The sequence below is a fragment of the Pteropus alecto genome, unplaced genomic scaffold (genome assembly GCF_000325575.1).
Source record: "Pteropus alecto unplaced genomic scaffold, ASM32557v1 scaffold7, whole genome shotgun sequence".
Taxonomy (NCBI): domain Eukaryota; kingdom Metazoa; phylum Chordata; class Mammalia; order Chiroptera; family Pteropodidae; genus Pteropus; species Pteropus alecto.
The window spans coordinates 20,939,404-20,955,280 of NW_006494614.1; the positions used below are offsets into that span (position 1 = coordinate 20,939,404).

General features: G+C 34.6%; 1 protein-coding gene across 1 annotated transcript in view; it reads right to left on the reverse strand.

The window, feature by feature from the left end:
- KCNQ5 (potassium voltage-gated channel subfamily Q member 5) overlaps positions 1-15,877 on the reverse strand; it is a 451,205-nt gene that overhangs the window by 83,309 nt on the left and 352,019 nt on the right. The window contains 2 exon segments of the mRNA XM_025042894.1: positions 3,152-3,277; positions 3,536-3,711. Of these exon segments, the coding sequence (XP_024898662.1) occupies positions 3,152-3,277; positions 3,536-3,711 (302 nt within the window).

Genomic DNA, 15,877 nt, shown 5'->3' on the forward strand with positions numbered 1-15,877 from the left:
ACTAGAATTGCCTTCCCTTACCTCTCCTCCACTTCCTTTGTCATCAGGGCCCCTTGAGTTACCACTTCAGAGCCCAGAACATCTTTTAATCACAACCCCCAATTCCCGAGACCCTCCTGTGCGTAAGCTGTGGGTCCACCATGAAGCATATAGCTCTTTCTGTTTCTTTCGTTATAAAGGTGCTTCCATCTAATATCCACAATAGCAGTGACTACACCAAAAGTGGCCACCATCTTTGTTTGGGCACTTGTTATGGTCTTAGTACCAGGCCCTTTATATCCATTATCCCATTTGAGTTAGGTACTGTTATTTACCTAGTATGGAATTGTTTTTAGAGATCAAAGTTCTTTGAATTGTTATTGGCTTTGAGCAGTGCTGATCACACCACTGTATTCTTCAAAAGGTAGTCTTGGAAATAGCCCACAACATCTTTTTAATGAAAGGAGTTGCGTAATTAGTATTTAGAATTCACTGGAATACTGTATCCCTGACCACAAATGGCGTTTTGATACTTAAGTCAATACTTGGGGCTTTTTTAACAAAAGGAATTTTCCTTTTCTCACCAAAGCCCAGCACTTAGAAACACTCAATTCTGGATGCCTTAATTTCTCTACTTACTCTGGATACTTCCATAATTAGCAAGATGTCTGTTATGTGCAACATGGACAACTTTACCTAAAAAGTATCGAACTATATATTCCTTAAGGTCTTGATTAACACATGATAAGGGTATAGTATTCTAAATTTACTTTATTTCACACTGGAGATGTGGTATATGTTCTCATAATGAATAAAAATAATAAGCCCTCTGCTGTTTGTGTCTTCTAGGCTTTACACAATTCCGTTAATGAGTCAGTTAATACCAAAAAACTCAGTAAGGCCTTTTTTATTCCTAGAAACTTAACATTTCAGAAGATTTTTACTCTCATATTCGAGACTAGATTTTTAAAAAATGGAGGCATAATTAGGCCATTCAAGGAACCTGTTAACCACAGGTTAAACTTCAGTCAAAATAGCACTACTGAAATGGAAATCAATGAAAATAGGGTGTTTTCCCACCCCTCTCCCCAAAGTCACAGAGATGACCTTTGAAAACCTGCTACTTGGGTTATTCTGGCTAAAGAAACAGCTGGTGACTAAGTGGGAGGTGTATTAAGAGGTTCTCACACAACAATTCTTATTAGTAATAAGGAGAAAAGGAGGACTGATAGGAAGAAGGATAAAGAGCTGCCAGGCTGAACTCACGGGCAACTGCATCTCAGTGGGAAGAGGTGCGCCTGAGTGTCTCACTGGTTTAAATAGTTACAATTATCAAAGAGAAGGAAAAACTGAACTTAAATTCAAATTGTTGCTTTGAAAGCTGGGATAATAAATTGTCTTCTCCTCACTGGCTAGAAAAGCCTCCTGTTTTCTTAATTTACACAGTTTACCGCACCATGAGTCATAGATTTTTGTTTGCTCTCCGCGTATAAAAAGTATTTTAAGAATGTCGGATGACTGCCCTCTTTTGGGTTTTCCACTTTCCTCCTTTCAAAATGTCCAATTTTCGCCTGTGGGGATGGGAGGTGGGAGGAGCTGGAAACCAAATTCAAATGAACAGAATGCCTTGTTATCAGTGGCACAATCTTGTAGACATTTACTCTGATAATTTAAGAAAAAAAATCTTAATCTTCAGGTACACATTTCTGATTTTTACTCATTTTATTACTGCTATGCTACCAACGAACATATCAAGTTCTTTTTAATACAGTCCTGAAAAATTTCCTTTGTCCATGACAAGAGTTCTAGCTCCTGCTGATGAGGTTATGATATATAGTGGAATAACACAACAACTGGTAACTTAAACCTATGTTCCACAAAGTTAAAACAAACAACTTATCAATGTTTTAATCGCAGTTTAAGAAATATATTTTTTATTCAAAATATTTAAAAATATTTATGTATTTTTTTTGGCAACAATCTGACACTCAAGAAATATTGATGATTTATGAGTGAACTTTGTTGGACCAAAAAGATGGAGAAATTCTTTAAACAATTGTAAATGCTGTATATTTTTGCATATAAACCTTTTGGAATATCTTAAGGAATAAAACAAAAAGAAGTATGGTTTATATATTGATCAGAGCACTTTATTCTGTGACATTCTTATTAGGGCACATGTCTCAATTACTGTTTTTTGAATTCTTTACAAGTAGGGAAGTTTTTGCTTCAGTGGAGAACTATGCGTTGTTTAGCGTATACAAGTCCAGGTTATTGAATTCTGATTTAATGGGGCTCGGCATGGCCTTTGAGCTATTTCACAACTCTAAGTTGAAGATAACTGGTAGTAATGCAAAATAATTCTTGTCTATAGACATGTAAGTAAATTCTATCTAGTGGTGGTTTAATTGAAGCCAGTTTTGCCTCTATCTGCAGATTCATTTTAATATTCCCGATCTTTATATGTTTCTGTTCTTTGGCTAGTCCTTCAAACTGTTTGTAGCATCTTCCTGGTTCTCTCATCAATACTTAATTAAATAATAATAAAAAAATGAGTTAAATAAAATCTTTAGCATATGTTTATTTTCTTTCTATATGAGTCATGATTACTTTTATTTATTTGGAAAATCATTTCTTACTAAAAATATAAAAAAAAGTAGGTTTTTAAGTGGAAAATTTTGAAATCAGGTGTCTATACTATACTCTCTAATCTCATATATGGTTGCCAGTTTTCTCTTTTTCACTTTTCGTGCCATAATTTTACTCTTCTAACTTTTATTCAGCTACCCTACCCCCTTTTTTTTACATTAGATAAACTTTTTGATGAATGTCAATCCAGTGCGGCAATTGGTAATTTAAATCTGTGCTCCACAAAGCTAAAACAAACAAATAAGCCCATCAGCATTTTAATCACAGTTAAAAACATGTTATATTTTTATTTTGGCAACAGTCTAGTACTCAAGAATTACTGCTAATGATTTATAATGGAACATAATTTTGTCGAACCAAAGAGATGGGAAAACTTTTTAAACAATTATAAGTACTGTATATTTCCATATAACTTTTTTTTAAGAGTTAATATTTTTATTGAGACCATTCATAGGAATCATTACACAGTTCAAAGGAAAAAACTTCATGCATCCAATAAATAAAAACAGATTTTTCTACTTACTGTGCCCCACCACAGAGCATCTGCATATGTAGAAAACTCTTTATTGGCGTCTTTTTCCACCAGATAGACGAGGAAAGATGAAAAAATAAGAACCAAAAATCCTATGTACCAAGCCGTGATTAATTCCTAGATAAAAAAGGAATGAAAGATTTTTAGCAGTGGAAAATCTTTGAAAAAGAGAGCTATCTATTCATGATTCCATTTGTTTGACTACGTCTTGGATATCTATGATGACTTTTAAACAATCTATTATATACCACATCTCAAAATTGCTTTGACCAGTTTCTGAAATGACTATTTGTTTGTGATGTTTATTAAATATTACAGCAATCAATGAAAAAGTTAAAAAACATCTTATCTTATAACTCAGAAAACAAACCTTACCTTGCTGTGAGCATAAACCACTGAACCTAGTAATTTCCAAGTGCCTCCCCTTCGATCCATGCGCACCATACGGAGGATCTGTAGGAAACGGAGACTTCTGAGTGCAGACGTGGCAAAAATATTACCCTGAGTTTTCGCAGAAACAACTGCTATTGAAGCGATAAGAACAATGGTATCTGAAAAAAACAGGTTGAAACAGCCATAAATAGCGTGACTAGACGATTTAATTTCTCAAGACAATATTTCAGAAAGGTGCACTTGGACCTATTTGAGGTACAAATAACCATATCTTGAACCCCAACCTGGCTTAGTGCTACGTAGTGCTACTTGGACTCTGGGGTTACCCAAGAGTGAGAAGGCAGAGAACAGGGCCTACCTCTTGCCTTAGTTCTGGCCCCGTGACCATTCTATGCTTTACCTATGTAATTCTGAACCACTTACTATTTAATCTTCAACAAATTGACAATGGCTTTCAGGAAGTTTAGTGTTCCAGGGAGCCCTAAAGCTGTGGGACAGCTTTCCACAACATCTCTGGTTCCATTAGCATTTCTGTCTGGCAGAAAGGAGCTTCTGCCTCTGTCTTAACACCCTGCTTCCTGGTTGATTCCACAGTGGCATCATAGTCTATGCCGCTATAAAGGTGCCATTTGGTATAATCATTTCTCTTGTTTTCTTGCCAAAGAAGCTTGTAGCTCCTTTCTGGGGGAAAAAAAAAATCCCTTATGTTGTGGAGTCTGCAACTTTACATACTGTTTAACAAAGGCCTCAACTAAGCTGAATATTCTAAGCTCTCTGCAGAGTACTCTTTATACCTGTGCAGTCAATTATGTGTAAGTTTACTACACAAATTAAATAATATTATATTTGTTACAATAGAGTATGTAATTATACACACTGTGCATTGCATGGGAATGAATATTTAATGTTTGACTTATTGGCATTTGGCTTAGAAAACCTGCCCTTTTGTAAGCTAAAAAGAGAAAAAATGCAGCTAATGAAAGCATAGAAAAGATAAAAGAGGACTTAATTGCTCCAAAGGTAAACATCTGAATGATGTAAAGTAGGCTTTGAAGTGGAAGATGTGAAGTGGGGATGAATGGCCTCCTATGGCAATTTTAAAATAAGTTAGCCTGACCTTAACATCCTCAAATAAAATTTTCTTCCTGCTTTAAGCAGGCATCCACGGAGTTTTAGTTCAACGGTATTGCATTTATAATGTTCCCATGATCCTTAGGATTAACTGCTGTATGAATGTGTACTCGTCATTCAACTCAGTCCTTCCAGCACTTAGAAAGCTCTTGTCTCCTGATGTGGACTGAGAAGATCTTCTGAGTCACTCTCCTGGGGCCCCTTTTGGGTCAGGACTTAGAAGGAGACGGGTCGGTAGATGGCAGTATGAATGTCACCTGAAAGCTTTTTTTCAATCAGCTCTGGATGCTAGGTGGTTTTGTATATAGAAAGCCACAAGTGCATCTTAGAATTACTGCTCTCTGCAGCTGTTGAAAATGAGAAGGAACTAAATGTGTTGTTAAAGATATCAAAGACATTATATGAGGTAAATAAAAGCCAGTTACAAAGCAGTATGTACAATGTAATCTTATTTTAATAAATATTTATATTATACGACTAGGAACACATGTGAGAACATACACAAATTATTACCGTTAATTATCTCTAGTTGTGGAGAGTTGGGGTGTGTAGATGCATAAATAGCCTTTTCAGTTTCTAAGTTATTAAATTCTCTAATGTTGGAATTTTATAACAATGATTTCATCTTTTGAAATCAGAAAAAACTTCAAAAAAGTTAAGTGTGAAAACATCTCTTGGTTTTTATCATTTGAAGGGAATTACTCCTGAGACAAATGGTTTACAGACAAAGAGATATTCCTTATATGGCCCTGCTGGATATATATTTGCTTGTAGTTTTCATTGAAATCTTGCTTCCCAACAAGTGTACAAAGAAAAATTTACAATATCCCATTTACTATGTTAAAATATTAGAAATAGTAGAAATAAGTAAATGACTGGTAGGGATGCAGAAAACATAGCACTTGAAACTTACTATGTGCCTGCACTTTCTTTAGTTTTAAGTGTTTTACAAACATTATGTTACTTAATTCTGTAACAACTATGTTGGGTAACTTAATTCTGTAACAACTATTTTGCAGATGAAAAAGGTGAGGCACAAAAAGCATATATATTTTATTAGTGTAAAAAAATCGCTACAGATCTGTTAGACTACAGCACAAAAAGTATGCTACGAAGTTAGTTCATTAGAGAAAACCTAGAAAAAGTAAAAGGAACACTGCTGGTTTGAGATAATTTAAAAAAATTATGCACACAGTAAATCATAATCTAAATGTTTGATGTCACAAAATATGCAAAGGTAACCACAGATTTGATTTAATACCCTCATTGTAATTCAGATCAGAAGAAAGTCAGAGTTCAGTAAAATTAAATCATAAATGAGCAACCAAATGACAATCAATGAATGCAGTCACAAAAATGTTTCTGGTTGGGTTACAGTCATCTACTGGAATTTTGCTGTCAGTATCACCTAGAATATTTTCTAAGTTAATATTTTAGAAGTTATGAGTAATCTTTACTTTTATTTGTGTATTTATTATTTTTGAAGTCCATTACTTCATAGACTGGAGCCTCCACAAGATTGGATACTTATATTCCGAGTGCCTAGAACAGTACCTGAAACATGGTAGGCACTTGATTAGTATTTATAGAATAAACTTAGATTAACGAACACTTAAAAGTAGCTTGAGCTTTTTTCTCTTACCACATCAGTGGCTTAATGACTAGACTATTAATTTAAAACACTCTTAGGTTAATAGAGGGTCACCTCAATATTCAGCACTGAATTCAACTGCAACATAATAGTTCATAGTGATCATCTATTAAAGTTTATAAGAAGCTAATCTCACTAAGATTTACTTCTTATAAAACTGGGCAGGGGCAGTCTTTAAAGATGGCAACGTAGGAAGCTCCTGAAATCCTCTCCTCCCACAGACACACTGAATGAAGAAATTCCCTTTCAAGGAAATCCAGAAACTAGCTGAGGGACTCCTATATGTCAAAATTAAAATTTACATACGTCTAAATAGGTAGGAAAAGGTGAGACACACTCTTGTCATAAACCCCACTCTCAGCACAGTGCCATATAATCTGAAGAGAACCCAATTTCTAGCCTCTCCCTGAGGGGGTAAGGGTTTGGACCTCACATCTAGTGCCTCAACTTTTAAGAACCCACCTGAAGGACGGGACCCTAAAACACCTAACTCTGAATCTTGCATCCACGAGACCCACAAGACTAGCACCCAAAGAAGCTGTTATTCACGGATGTGAGAACTCATGGTGATTATCCCCCATGGTTCAGTGCAGAGAGAAGAGGCAGAAACGCTCATCTCCCAGTCTTTCCCTCAAAGAGTTCTATTTGCATTCTTCAGTAGCTGCTGCCTGAAGGTCAGGCTTCTAATTTAGCAAGCATCTTGGAGCTGACGGTAATCCTTCCTGGAGACCTGGATGGACACCTCCCTTGCCCTCTTCTTCTGGTCCTATCAAAGTTGCCAGTAGCTCCCCAAAAGAGCTTGTACTTAAATCTGGTATCGCTGCTTTTGAGGCTGCTGCTTGAGGGAAAGGTCCCTGGGTCACCTGGGGCTTGTATTCATGAGTTCCACAGGACTACAGCAAAGAAGAAATTCTTCATGGGCTCAGGAACTCTCCTCCCCACCTACTTCCCTCTGGCTATACAAGTGGGATGAGCACTGATGGAGCAGGTAAAAATCGCTAACCTCCCAGGTTCTCTAAGGAAGGGGCCTAACTACATACTTTCCCAGCTGCTGCCTGAAGGTGCAGCCTTGGTAAACACTCAACACCTGGGAGCCATTAAGAACAAAGAAGATAGCTAGACAATAACAAAAGTTTGAGAGACAACCAGAAGCTCAGGCTAGGCTGATTGATGAAGCTGATCTCTTATAAAAACCTGTCTGTCAAGATTGGGAAAGGTGGTTGTTTTATGTAATGTACAGAAATCAACACAGAGAGTCAAGAAAAATGAAGAAATGGTAGAATATATTCCAAACAAAAGGACAAAATAAACCTCCAAGAACAAATCTTAATGAAACAGACAACCTAGAAGAAATGGATAAATTCCTAGAAACATACAAATTACCAAGACTGAATCATGAAAAAATAGAATGTCTGAACAGGCCAATTATTAGTAAAGAGATTAAACAAGAATTTGAAAACCTCTACACATACATGGAGATGTGGGAGAAAACAAAAACAAAAAAAAAAAATAAGAAAAAAGAAAAAAGAAAACCTCTATACAAACAAAAGTCTAGGACCAGATGGCTTCACTGGTGAATTCCACCAAACATTTAAAGAAGAATTAATGCCAATCCTTCTCAAATTCTCTCTGTTCCGCCCCACCCCCCGAATAGAAGAGGGCAGACACTTCTAAACTCAATAATAAAAAAACAGTCTGAGTTTTTGGGCAAAGACTGAGTAGACATTTTTCCAAAGAGAATATATAAAGGGCCAATAGGTATATGAAAAGATGCTCAACATTATTAATCATCAGGAAAGTGCAAATTAAAATCATAATAAGATATCACTTCACACCTGTTAGAATGGGTATCACCAAAGAGACAAGAGATAATGAGTGCTGGTGAGGATGAAGAGAAAAGGGAATCTTAGTTGGTGGGAAGGCAAATTGGTGCAGCCACTATAAAAAATAGAATGGAAGTTCTTCAAAAAATTAAAAATAGAACTATCACATGATCTAGCAATTCCACTTATGGGTATATATCCAAAAGTAATTAAAGCAGGATCTTAAAGAGACATCTGCACATCCATGTTCATCGCAGCATTATTCTCAATAGCCAAGATATAAAAACAACTTAAGTTCCACCAACAGATGAATAAATAAAGAATTATATATATATATATACATACATATCCATCTATATGGTTCAGTTGTGAGAAAGAAGGAAATCCTAATGTTTGTAACAACATGGATGGACCTTGATGGCATCATGCTAAGTGAAATAAACTAGATAGAGAAAGACAACTATTGTATATCACCTATATGTGGAATCCAAAAGAGTTGAACTCACAGAGACAGACTAGAATTTTAGTTACTAGGGGCTGGGGGGATTGAGGGGAAATGCAAAGATGTTGGTCAAGGTTACAAACTTCTAGTTATAAGATGAATAAGATCTGGAGATCTGATGTACACCATGGTGATTATATATAATAATATTGTATTATATACTTGAAAGTCGCTAAGAGAGTATATCTTAAATGTTCTCACCACAAAAAATAAATGGTAATTATGTTATGTAATGGAGGTGTTACAATATATAAGTGTATCACATCAATAGGTTGTATACTTTAAGCTTACACAATGTTATATGTCAATTATATCTCAATAAAACTGGGGAAAATTGGGTAGAATAACTTATGCTTTGCAATTAGTTAACTACCTAAATGTTTTTTGAAACATCAGAGCCTTGTTTCAAGTGAAGATACCACATTTTAGTATAAGATAAAAACTACAGATAACCCTTGAAGTGCATTGGCTTTAGATTCATTTACTTATCTATTCATGAGTTAAGCAGTTAATCGAATGTCAAGCATTATATTAGCCACTTGAATTTGAAATGAATATTCATTCATCTGATCATCAATCTATTACAAATATTTATTAAATTCCTACTATGTACCAGACATTGTGCTAAACGCTTCATGTACATCAATGGTTGTCAATGGGGACAATTTTGCCTCCCGAGGACATTTGGCAATGTTTAGAAACATACTATTTGATTGTCCTAACTGCAAAGGGAGTTGCTACTGGCATCTAGTGGTAGAGACCAGGGTTGCTGGGCATCCTACAATGCCCAGAACAGACCCCAGGAAAAGGAATTACCCAGTCCCAAATGTCAATAATGCCAAGGTTAGGAAACCCTGATGTACATCGTTTTGTTTAGTCCTCCAAACAACCCTATGAGGTAGATGGAAGTATTACCATCTCTTGCTTACAAATGAAGAACTAAGTAAGGCTTGTAGTGGTCAACTAGCTGAGGCTAAACATCTGTAAGTGGTTGAGCTGGTCCTTACTTGACACCAAAAGTCGTGCCCTTAAGAGGTATGGTACACCATTCTTTGTATAAGAAAGGTGACATGGGTGGGTGGTGGATGAGAGAGGGGTAGGCTGTGAAAGCAAGTGGATAATAAAACAAGAATAAATTGTTATTGCATAAAGTATGCAGGAAAAAGTGAATTAGAGAGAGGATAAAGCAGAAATAAAATTATACTAAAAACATATGGTACTTTTATGGACACATCAAGAGAAAATGGGGCTAGAGAAAGAAATAGAACTGCTAATAAACAAGAAGGAGCTAAAATTGCATAGAAAAAAAGTATTTTATTCTGAGCTCTTAAAATCAGCCCCTCCTAAGGGAAACAGATGTGAACAAGTTGGGAAGTAGTGAAGAAATAGTTATTGATTACAAGCACCTCATTAGAAGTGTGAAATATAAGCTTATAAGGTAGTAGGAGGTAGTTCACCTATTCACTGAATCCAAATGATTTATGGATGAATTCTTGAGATTTGAGAAGACTGCAAAGATTCGAACAAAATAAAAACTAATAAAATTTAAAACACATAGAGACTGTAAAAGAGCTTGTTATTAAACTCCACTGGAACTTTGTTATTGTATTATTTATAAAATCAATATAAATTGATCACCCTGGACCCTGTGTAAGAGGGATTAGTCACTGAAATACTGAAAAGCTCTCATTATAAAATAGATTCACATTCAAGATTACCCTATTATGCGCCCAAAGCTTGGGTTAAAGCAAGGTCAGTTGTACATCTGAACTTTATGGGCTGTACTTTTGCTACAATTACAAGACATAATGCTCCTATTGGAAGTTATACAGTTGCCCCTTGGTTTCTGGGGGAGATTGATTCCAGGACCTCCCATGGATACTAAAAGCCATGGAAGCTCTAGTCCCTTATATAAAATGGCATAGTATTTGCATATAACCTATGTACATCCATTCCTCTTTATACTTTAAGTCACCTCTAGATTACTCACAAAACCTAATACAATGTAGATGCTATGTAAATAGTTGTTTTACTGTACTGTGTGGGGAATAATAACAAGAAAAAAAGCTTGTACATATTCAGTGCAGACTCAACCATCATAGGCCTAACTACATAGTACATATCGGCAACAGTGTAACTCTCCCCTTCCCTACCTCCATATTTTCTACTTGTGGTTGGTTGAATCTGCAGATGCGGAACCCATAAATACAAAGGGCAACTGTATTTTGCCATACTTGGCTTAATTAATTAATTAATTAATTAATTGCTTTTTTTACAATTTTTTAAATTAAGTTTTAATTTAAAATCATAAAGGAAAGAACTAAATCTTATGGATTAAACAAAGCATGATTAAACATTTTTAAACTAGTAATTGTAAGAACAGATAAATTCTCTAGAAGTAAACTGTAAAGAGAGTACATCTTGACTCCTAGAAACTGTCTGGAGACTTCGGACTTTTAACATTTTTGTAAATTATTGTAGAGTCTCAGAAAGTTTCACCTAATAGCTAACATAAATTTTCCTCATGCATTTTTAACTCATTTAATCTTATTATCTGTGGGGAAAAAACAGAAGTGCCGCAAATACAATATTCCTGATGATTATATCATCCTCTCCCACCACTGTTTTTGTTCCAATTCCCTCAGCTCTTTTTAGTGGCCTTATTGTAGGCTAAACCTTAGATAATTTTAATGAAATGTATGTTTTAAACTTATAAAAAATAATATCTGTTATAAAATATTAAAACATTGGACATGGGTATAAATATGAAATAAATTTGGTAAATTTATTTACTTAGCCAATAACTTATTAATACAGTTTAGGTTGCTTTAATTTTTGCTGTTAAAATAATGCTGAAGTGAATAGCTCAGTACATACGTTTTTGTACGTATTCTTTTTTTTTTATAGGTATTCTTTTTATGAACAAATTTCTAGAGATTGGATTGTTGAGCTGAATGTTGGCATATTTTGAGTTTTGATACAAAAATGCCCTCCTAATGATGGTACTAATTATCACTAACAATGTATGAAAAGACTTATTTTTCTATCTCCTTGATAATTAAAAGTAATGCTAATAAAAATAATAGTGGCAGCTAAAATTTACTGTTTACAGTGAGAAACATACTGTTCTAAGCATTTTCGTGCATTATATGGTATAAGTTTGTAATCTTTGCCAATACGATGGGCAAAAACATCACTTAAAAAAATCAGATTCTGAACATCATGTCATTTACAAGTCACAGAAGTCACGTCATCTAGAAAGACTGCCTAAGATTATAAAAATATTTTCCTAAATTTTATTTTGGTATATTTAGATGTTCAAATTGTTAAAGTATTTACTTTTACTATTTAGAATTGTCTTCATGGCAAAGATGGCTAGCTGTGTACCGAAGAGGCATGTTTCTATTCTGCGGTGTAGAACTGTGCCTATGAAGTGGTTGCCCATCCAGGGACATCACTTTCTAGGTCTGTTTGCCTCTGGGTGGGGGAAATGTGATTGGTTCTAGCTAATGGAAGGTGAGTGGAAATTATGCATGCCACTTCCAGGCTAAGGGGAAGAACACAGCCTTATGCAGTCAATGTTTTCCTATCTACCAGCTGCATATTGGTACTAAGAATGTCCTTAGAAGCCAGATGCTGAGGATGGCAGTGCCTTTGTCAGCCTGGGTTTCTGAATGACTGCATGGAACACAGCCTTTACCACACATCACGTCCCAACACCCAATAAGAAGCACCTTCATTGCACTATTGTACAAGTTAGAAATAAACTTATATTGTGAAGTTACTGGAATTTGAGGATTTGTATTATAACAATTAGCATTACTTTACCTTACACAATCCTTAACTTTACAGAATTTCTGTTTGTCTCTGTGCCGAAGTAGAGAACTAATTTTAATCCTATGTGATAGTCTATTTTTCTAATAGCAGCTAAATAAAAGGTCTATCCTTTTGCAAATACTTTCATATATTCTATTGCAAGGTCTGGATTCTATTCTATTTTATTGCCTATTCATGTATCAGCATGACACAAGACATTAGCTAGAGTAAGATCCCTTTAATGTTATTCTTTTTTAAAAAAATCATCAATTATCCTAAATCTAATTCTTTTCTCAGGTAAATTTCAGAAATAGTTTATCAACTTAAAAAAAAAAAAACCAGAATTCTGATACAGATTGCGCATTAAACTTATGGATAAATATCTTTTTTATCTGCTTCCCTCATCTCATATCCACTGAGTTGTTTAGTCCTGTCGATTCTATCTCCATAATATCTCTCACCTCTATTTTCTTCTTGCCATTTATCCTTTCTTCTCCCTAGTTCAGGCATGTCCTATCTCTCTCCTGGCCATCCCCATAACCTCTGACCTGGTCTTCATACCTGTTGTTTTTTCTCTGAATTATTTTGTATTCCATTGCCAGATTAAAATGTTAAAGTGATTCTATTTCTTCAGTAATCAAAAAAAAAAAATGTTTTTTTTTTGACAAAGATCAAATTCTATTGCTTGGCTTTCAAAGTGCTTTACAAAATGCTGCTGCTCTGCCTGTTAAGCCTTCCCCTTTCCCTGATTAGTTAACTACTAATTGCTTCCAGAACTCGACCCAGGCATCAACTTGTCAAGGAAGTCTGCTTTCGCACTAGTGCCCAGAGCTCCAAGGTACATTTCTATCATAACACTAACCACCATTACTACACTAGTAGTCTGTTTACCTGTCGGTCCTTGCCAGTAAACTGTAAGAAATTAAAGGCAGGCAGAAATACTAAATTTGGTTTATAACCTCAGTGCCTAGCTCAGTACTTACCGCAGTGTAGATGTTCAATACTTAATTATTTGACGGGTTATTTGCAAAGAAACAAGATAACATTTTATAATTTCGAAGGTTTTGAAACATAGTTCAATAGCCTCCATTTGGCAGTTGAGAAGCCGAGGAACAAATATACAAAAGTTAAAAATTCCAAATGTTTAAAAAAGCCCCACATAGATTGAAATACAAAAACAAAATGAAAAAATATATTTGCAATATATATGATGATGGACAATTAATATCCTTAATATATAAACATAAACTAATAAGAAAAAATGCTGGTAGAAAATTGAACAGAAGACATAAATATAAATTTACCCTAGGAAGAAATAAAAATGGCCAAAACTAGATGGAATAAAGTTCTTTATAATTTCTAGTTTTAAAATTTTAAATAGTAGCAAGTTACCATTTTAATCTATCAAACTGACAAATTCAAGAAAGTAAATATTGTCAAGTAAAAGGAGAGAAAGTTTTTTAATGAAAATTTGGTGTAAGAATAAAAAGATATAATTTTTTTTGACAGGAAATTTTGGCATTATTTGCCAAAGGTATTAACTATTTGAAACTCATTATTTCAGTAATTTTACTTCTAGGAATTTGACCTAATGAAAAAATTGTAGATGTCAACAAAGGTTTGCATAAGAATGCTTAATATACTATTACTAACAATACAAAATATTAGATTCAATTCAAACTTCTCATGAAAATGGATTCATCAAAAACAATATTATCTGTCTATTCCAGAGCATGGACTATGGAGCTCATCTGCCTGAATTCAAACCCTGGCTCTGCCTCTTGTTAGCTGGGTTACCTCGATTAATTTACTGAACTTCTCTGTGCCTCAGTTTCTTTACCTGTAAAATGAAAATTATAAAAGTACCTATGTCATAGAGTTATTGAACTAAGTCAGGTAACACGTTCAAAGGATCTTAGTACAGTTCTAACACATAATAAATTTTATCTAATTTATTATCAGTAGTATTTTTACCATAGATAACTGTGCAACTGCAAAGCATCATGTTTTAGAAGAATACTGATGAGATAAGTAAATGTTTTCTTCAATACATCATTATGTAAAGAATTGATTATATAGCAGGATAGATAGAATGATTCCAATTTTGCCCTCCAAAGGATTATGTGTTCTTAAAATATATATAAAAATAAAAACTATGAAAGTACCTATAACAGCATTCTAACAGTGATTATCTTTGAATGGTGAGATTGTGTGTGAAGTTCAGTTTCTTTATACATATCTCTTTTGTCCAAATGATCTATAATACACATGCATTGCTTTTGTAATGAGAATAAGAATTATTATTTATTTAAAATAATAAGCTATGACCAAGGAAGGTTAGCACATTGACCAAGGTAATTTATCTAGTCAGTGGTGGGAAAGGAGCTTAGTACACTGACCCTGTTTCAGTCTTTCTCCATAATGGCTCTCCAAGGAGGCACAGAGGTTATGAGTATAGACTTTGTGTGCCGAGAGAACCCAGATATTCTTCATTTTATCCTTTCTTAGCTGTGTGACCTTGGGCCTATTAATCTTGCTAAGTCTTGGAGTCGTCACCTATGAATAGGGGAGAGAACCATTTTCCTCACAGGGCTGCTATGAGGATTAAATGAGATAATATCCATAAAGCCCTTAGTCTGCCTTAGTGTACCTGGCATCATGTTAACTTTTTGACTTAAAAATAATTATTTTATGTATACACACATACTTTTATAGATCAGGAAATTGATACAAAGAAGGTTCAAGAATCTTATCCAAGGTCATTTAGCTAGTAAACAGAGCCAAGAATCTAATCCACATCTGTCTGATTCCGAAGTGCTTATAATTTATTCCATGCTACTGTTTTGATAACTTTTCTCTAATAAAAAGACCAATATATCATGCTAAATGAAATAAGCCAGACAGAAAAAGTTGAAAACCACGTGATATCACTTATATGTGGGATATAAACCTAAAAGCAACAAACGAACAGGACAAATAAACAGACTCAAAGACATGGTCAATAGACTAGTGGTTACCAGAGGGCAGGGGGAGGTAGATGGGGTAAAAGGGGTCAAATATGTGGTGACATTAAAGAATTGCAAAAAAAGACCAATAAACAGAAATGTAGGCAGTCAAGCAAAGCTTAAATGTGAAACTCCAAGAAGTAAATTATTACTAGGAATAGGGAATATAATTACTTGCAAATGGTTGATATTCAGATAAATTTAGCAAAAATCTTTACAATGTTTATATTTTCTAATTTATAAATTTTTATATTTTACTTTATCCCAATGAGACGGCAGAATATAAGAGAGTGATTAGCCTGTCCTGCTTATGTGAGGTCATTTCTGCTTGAGTTTGTAATTTTTTAGTGTCCCATGTATATCATATGCCAGATGCTTTATCGCCAACAGAACAGC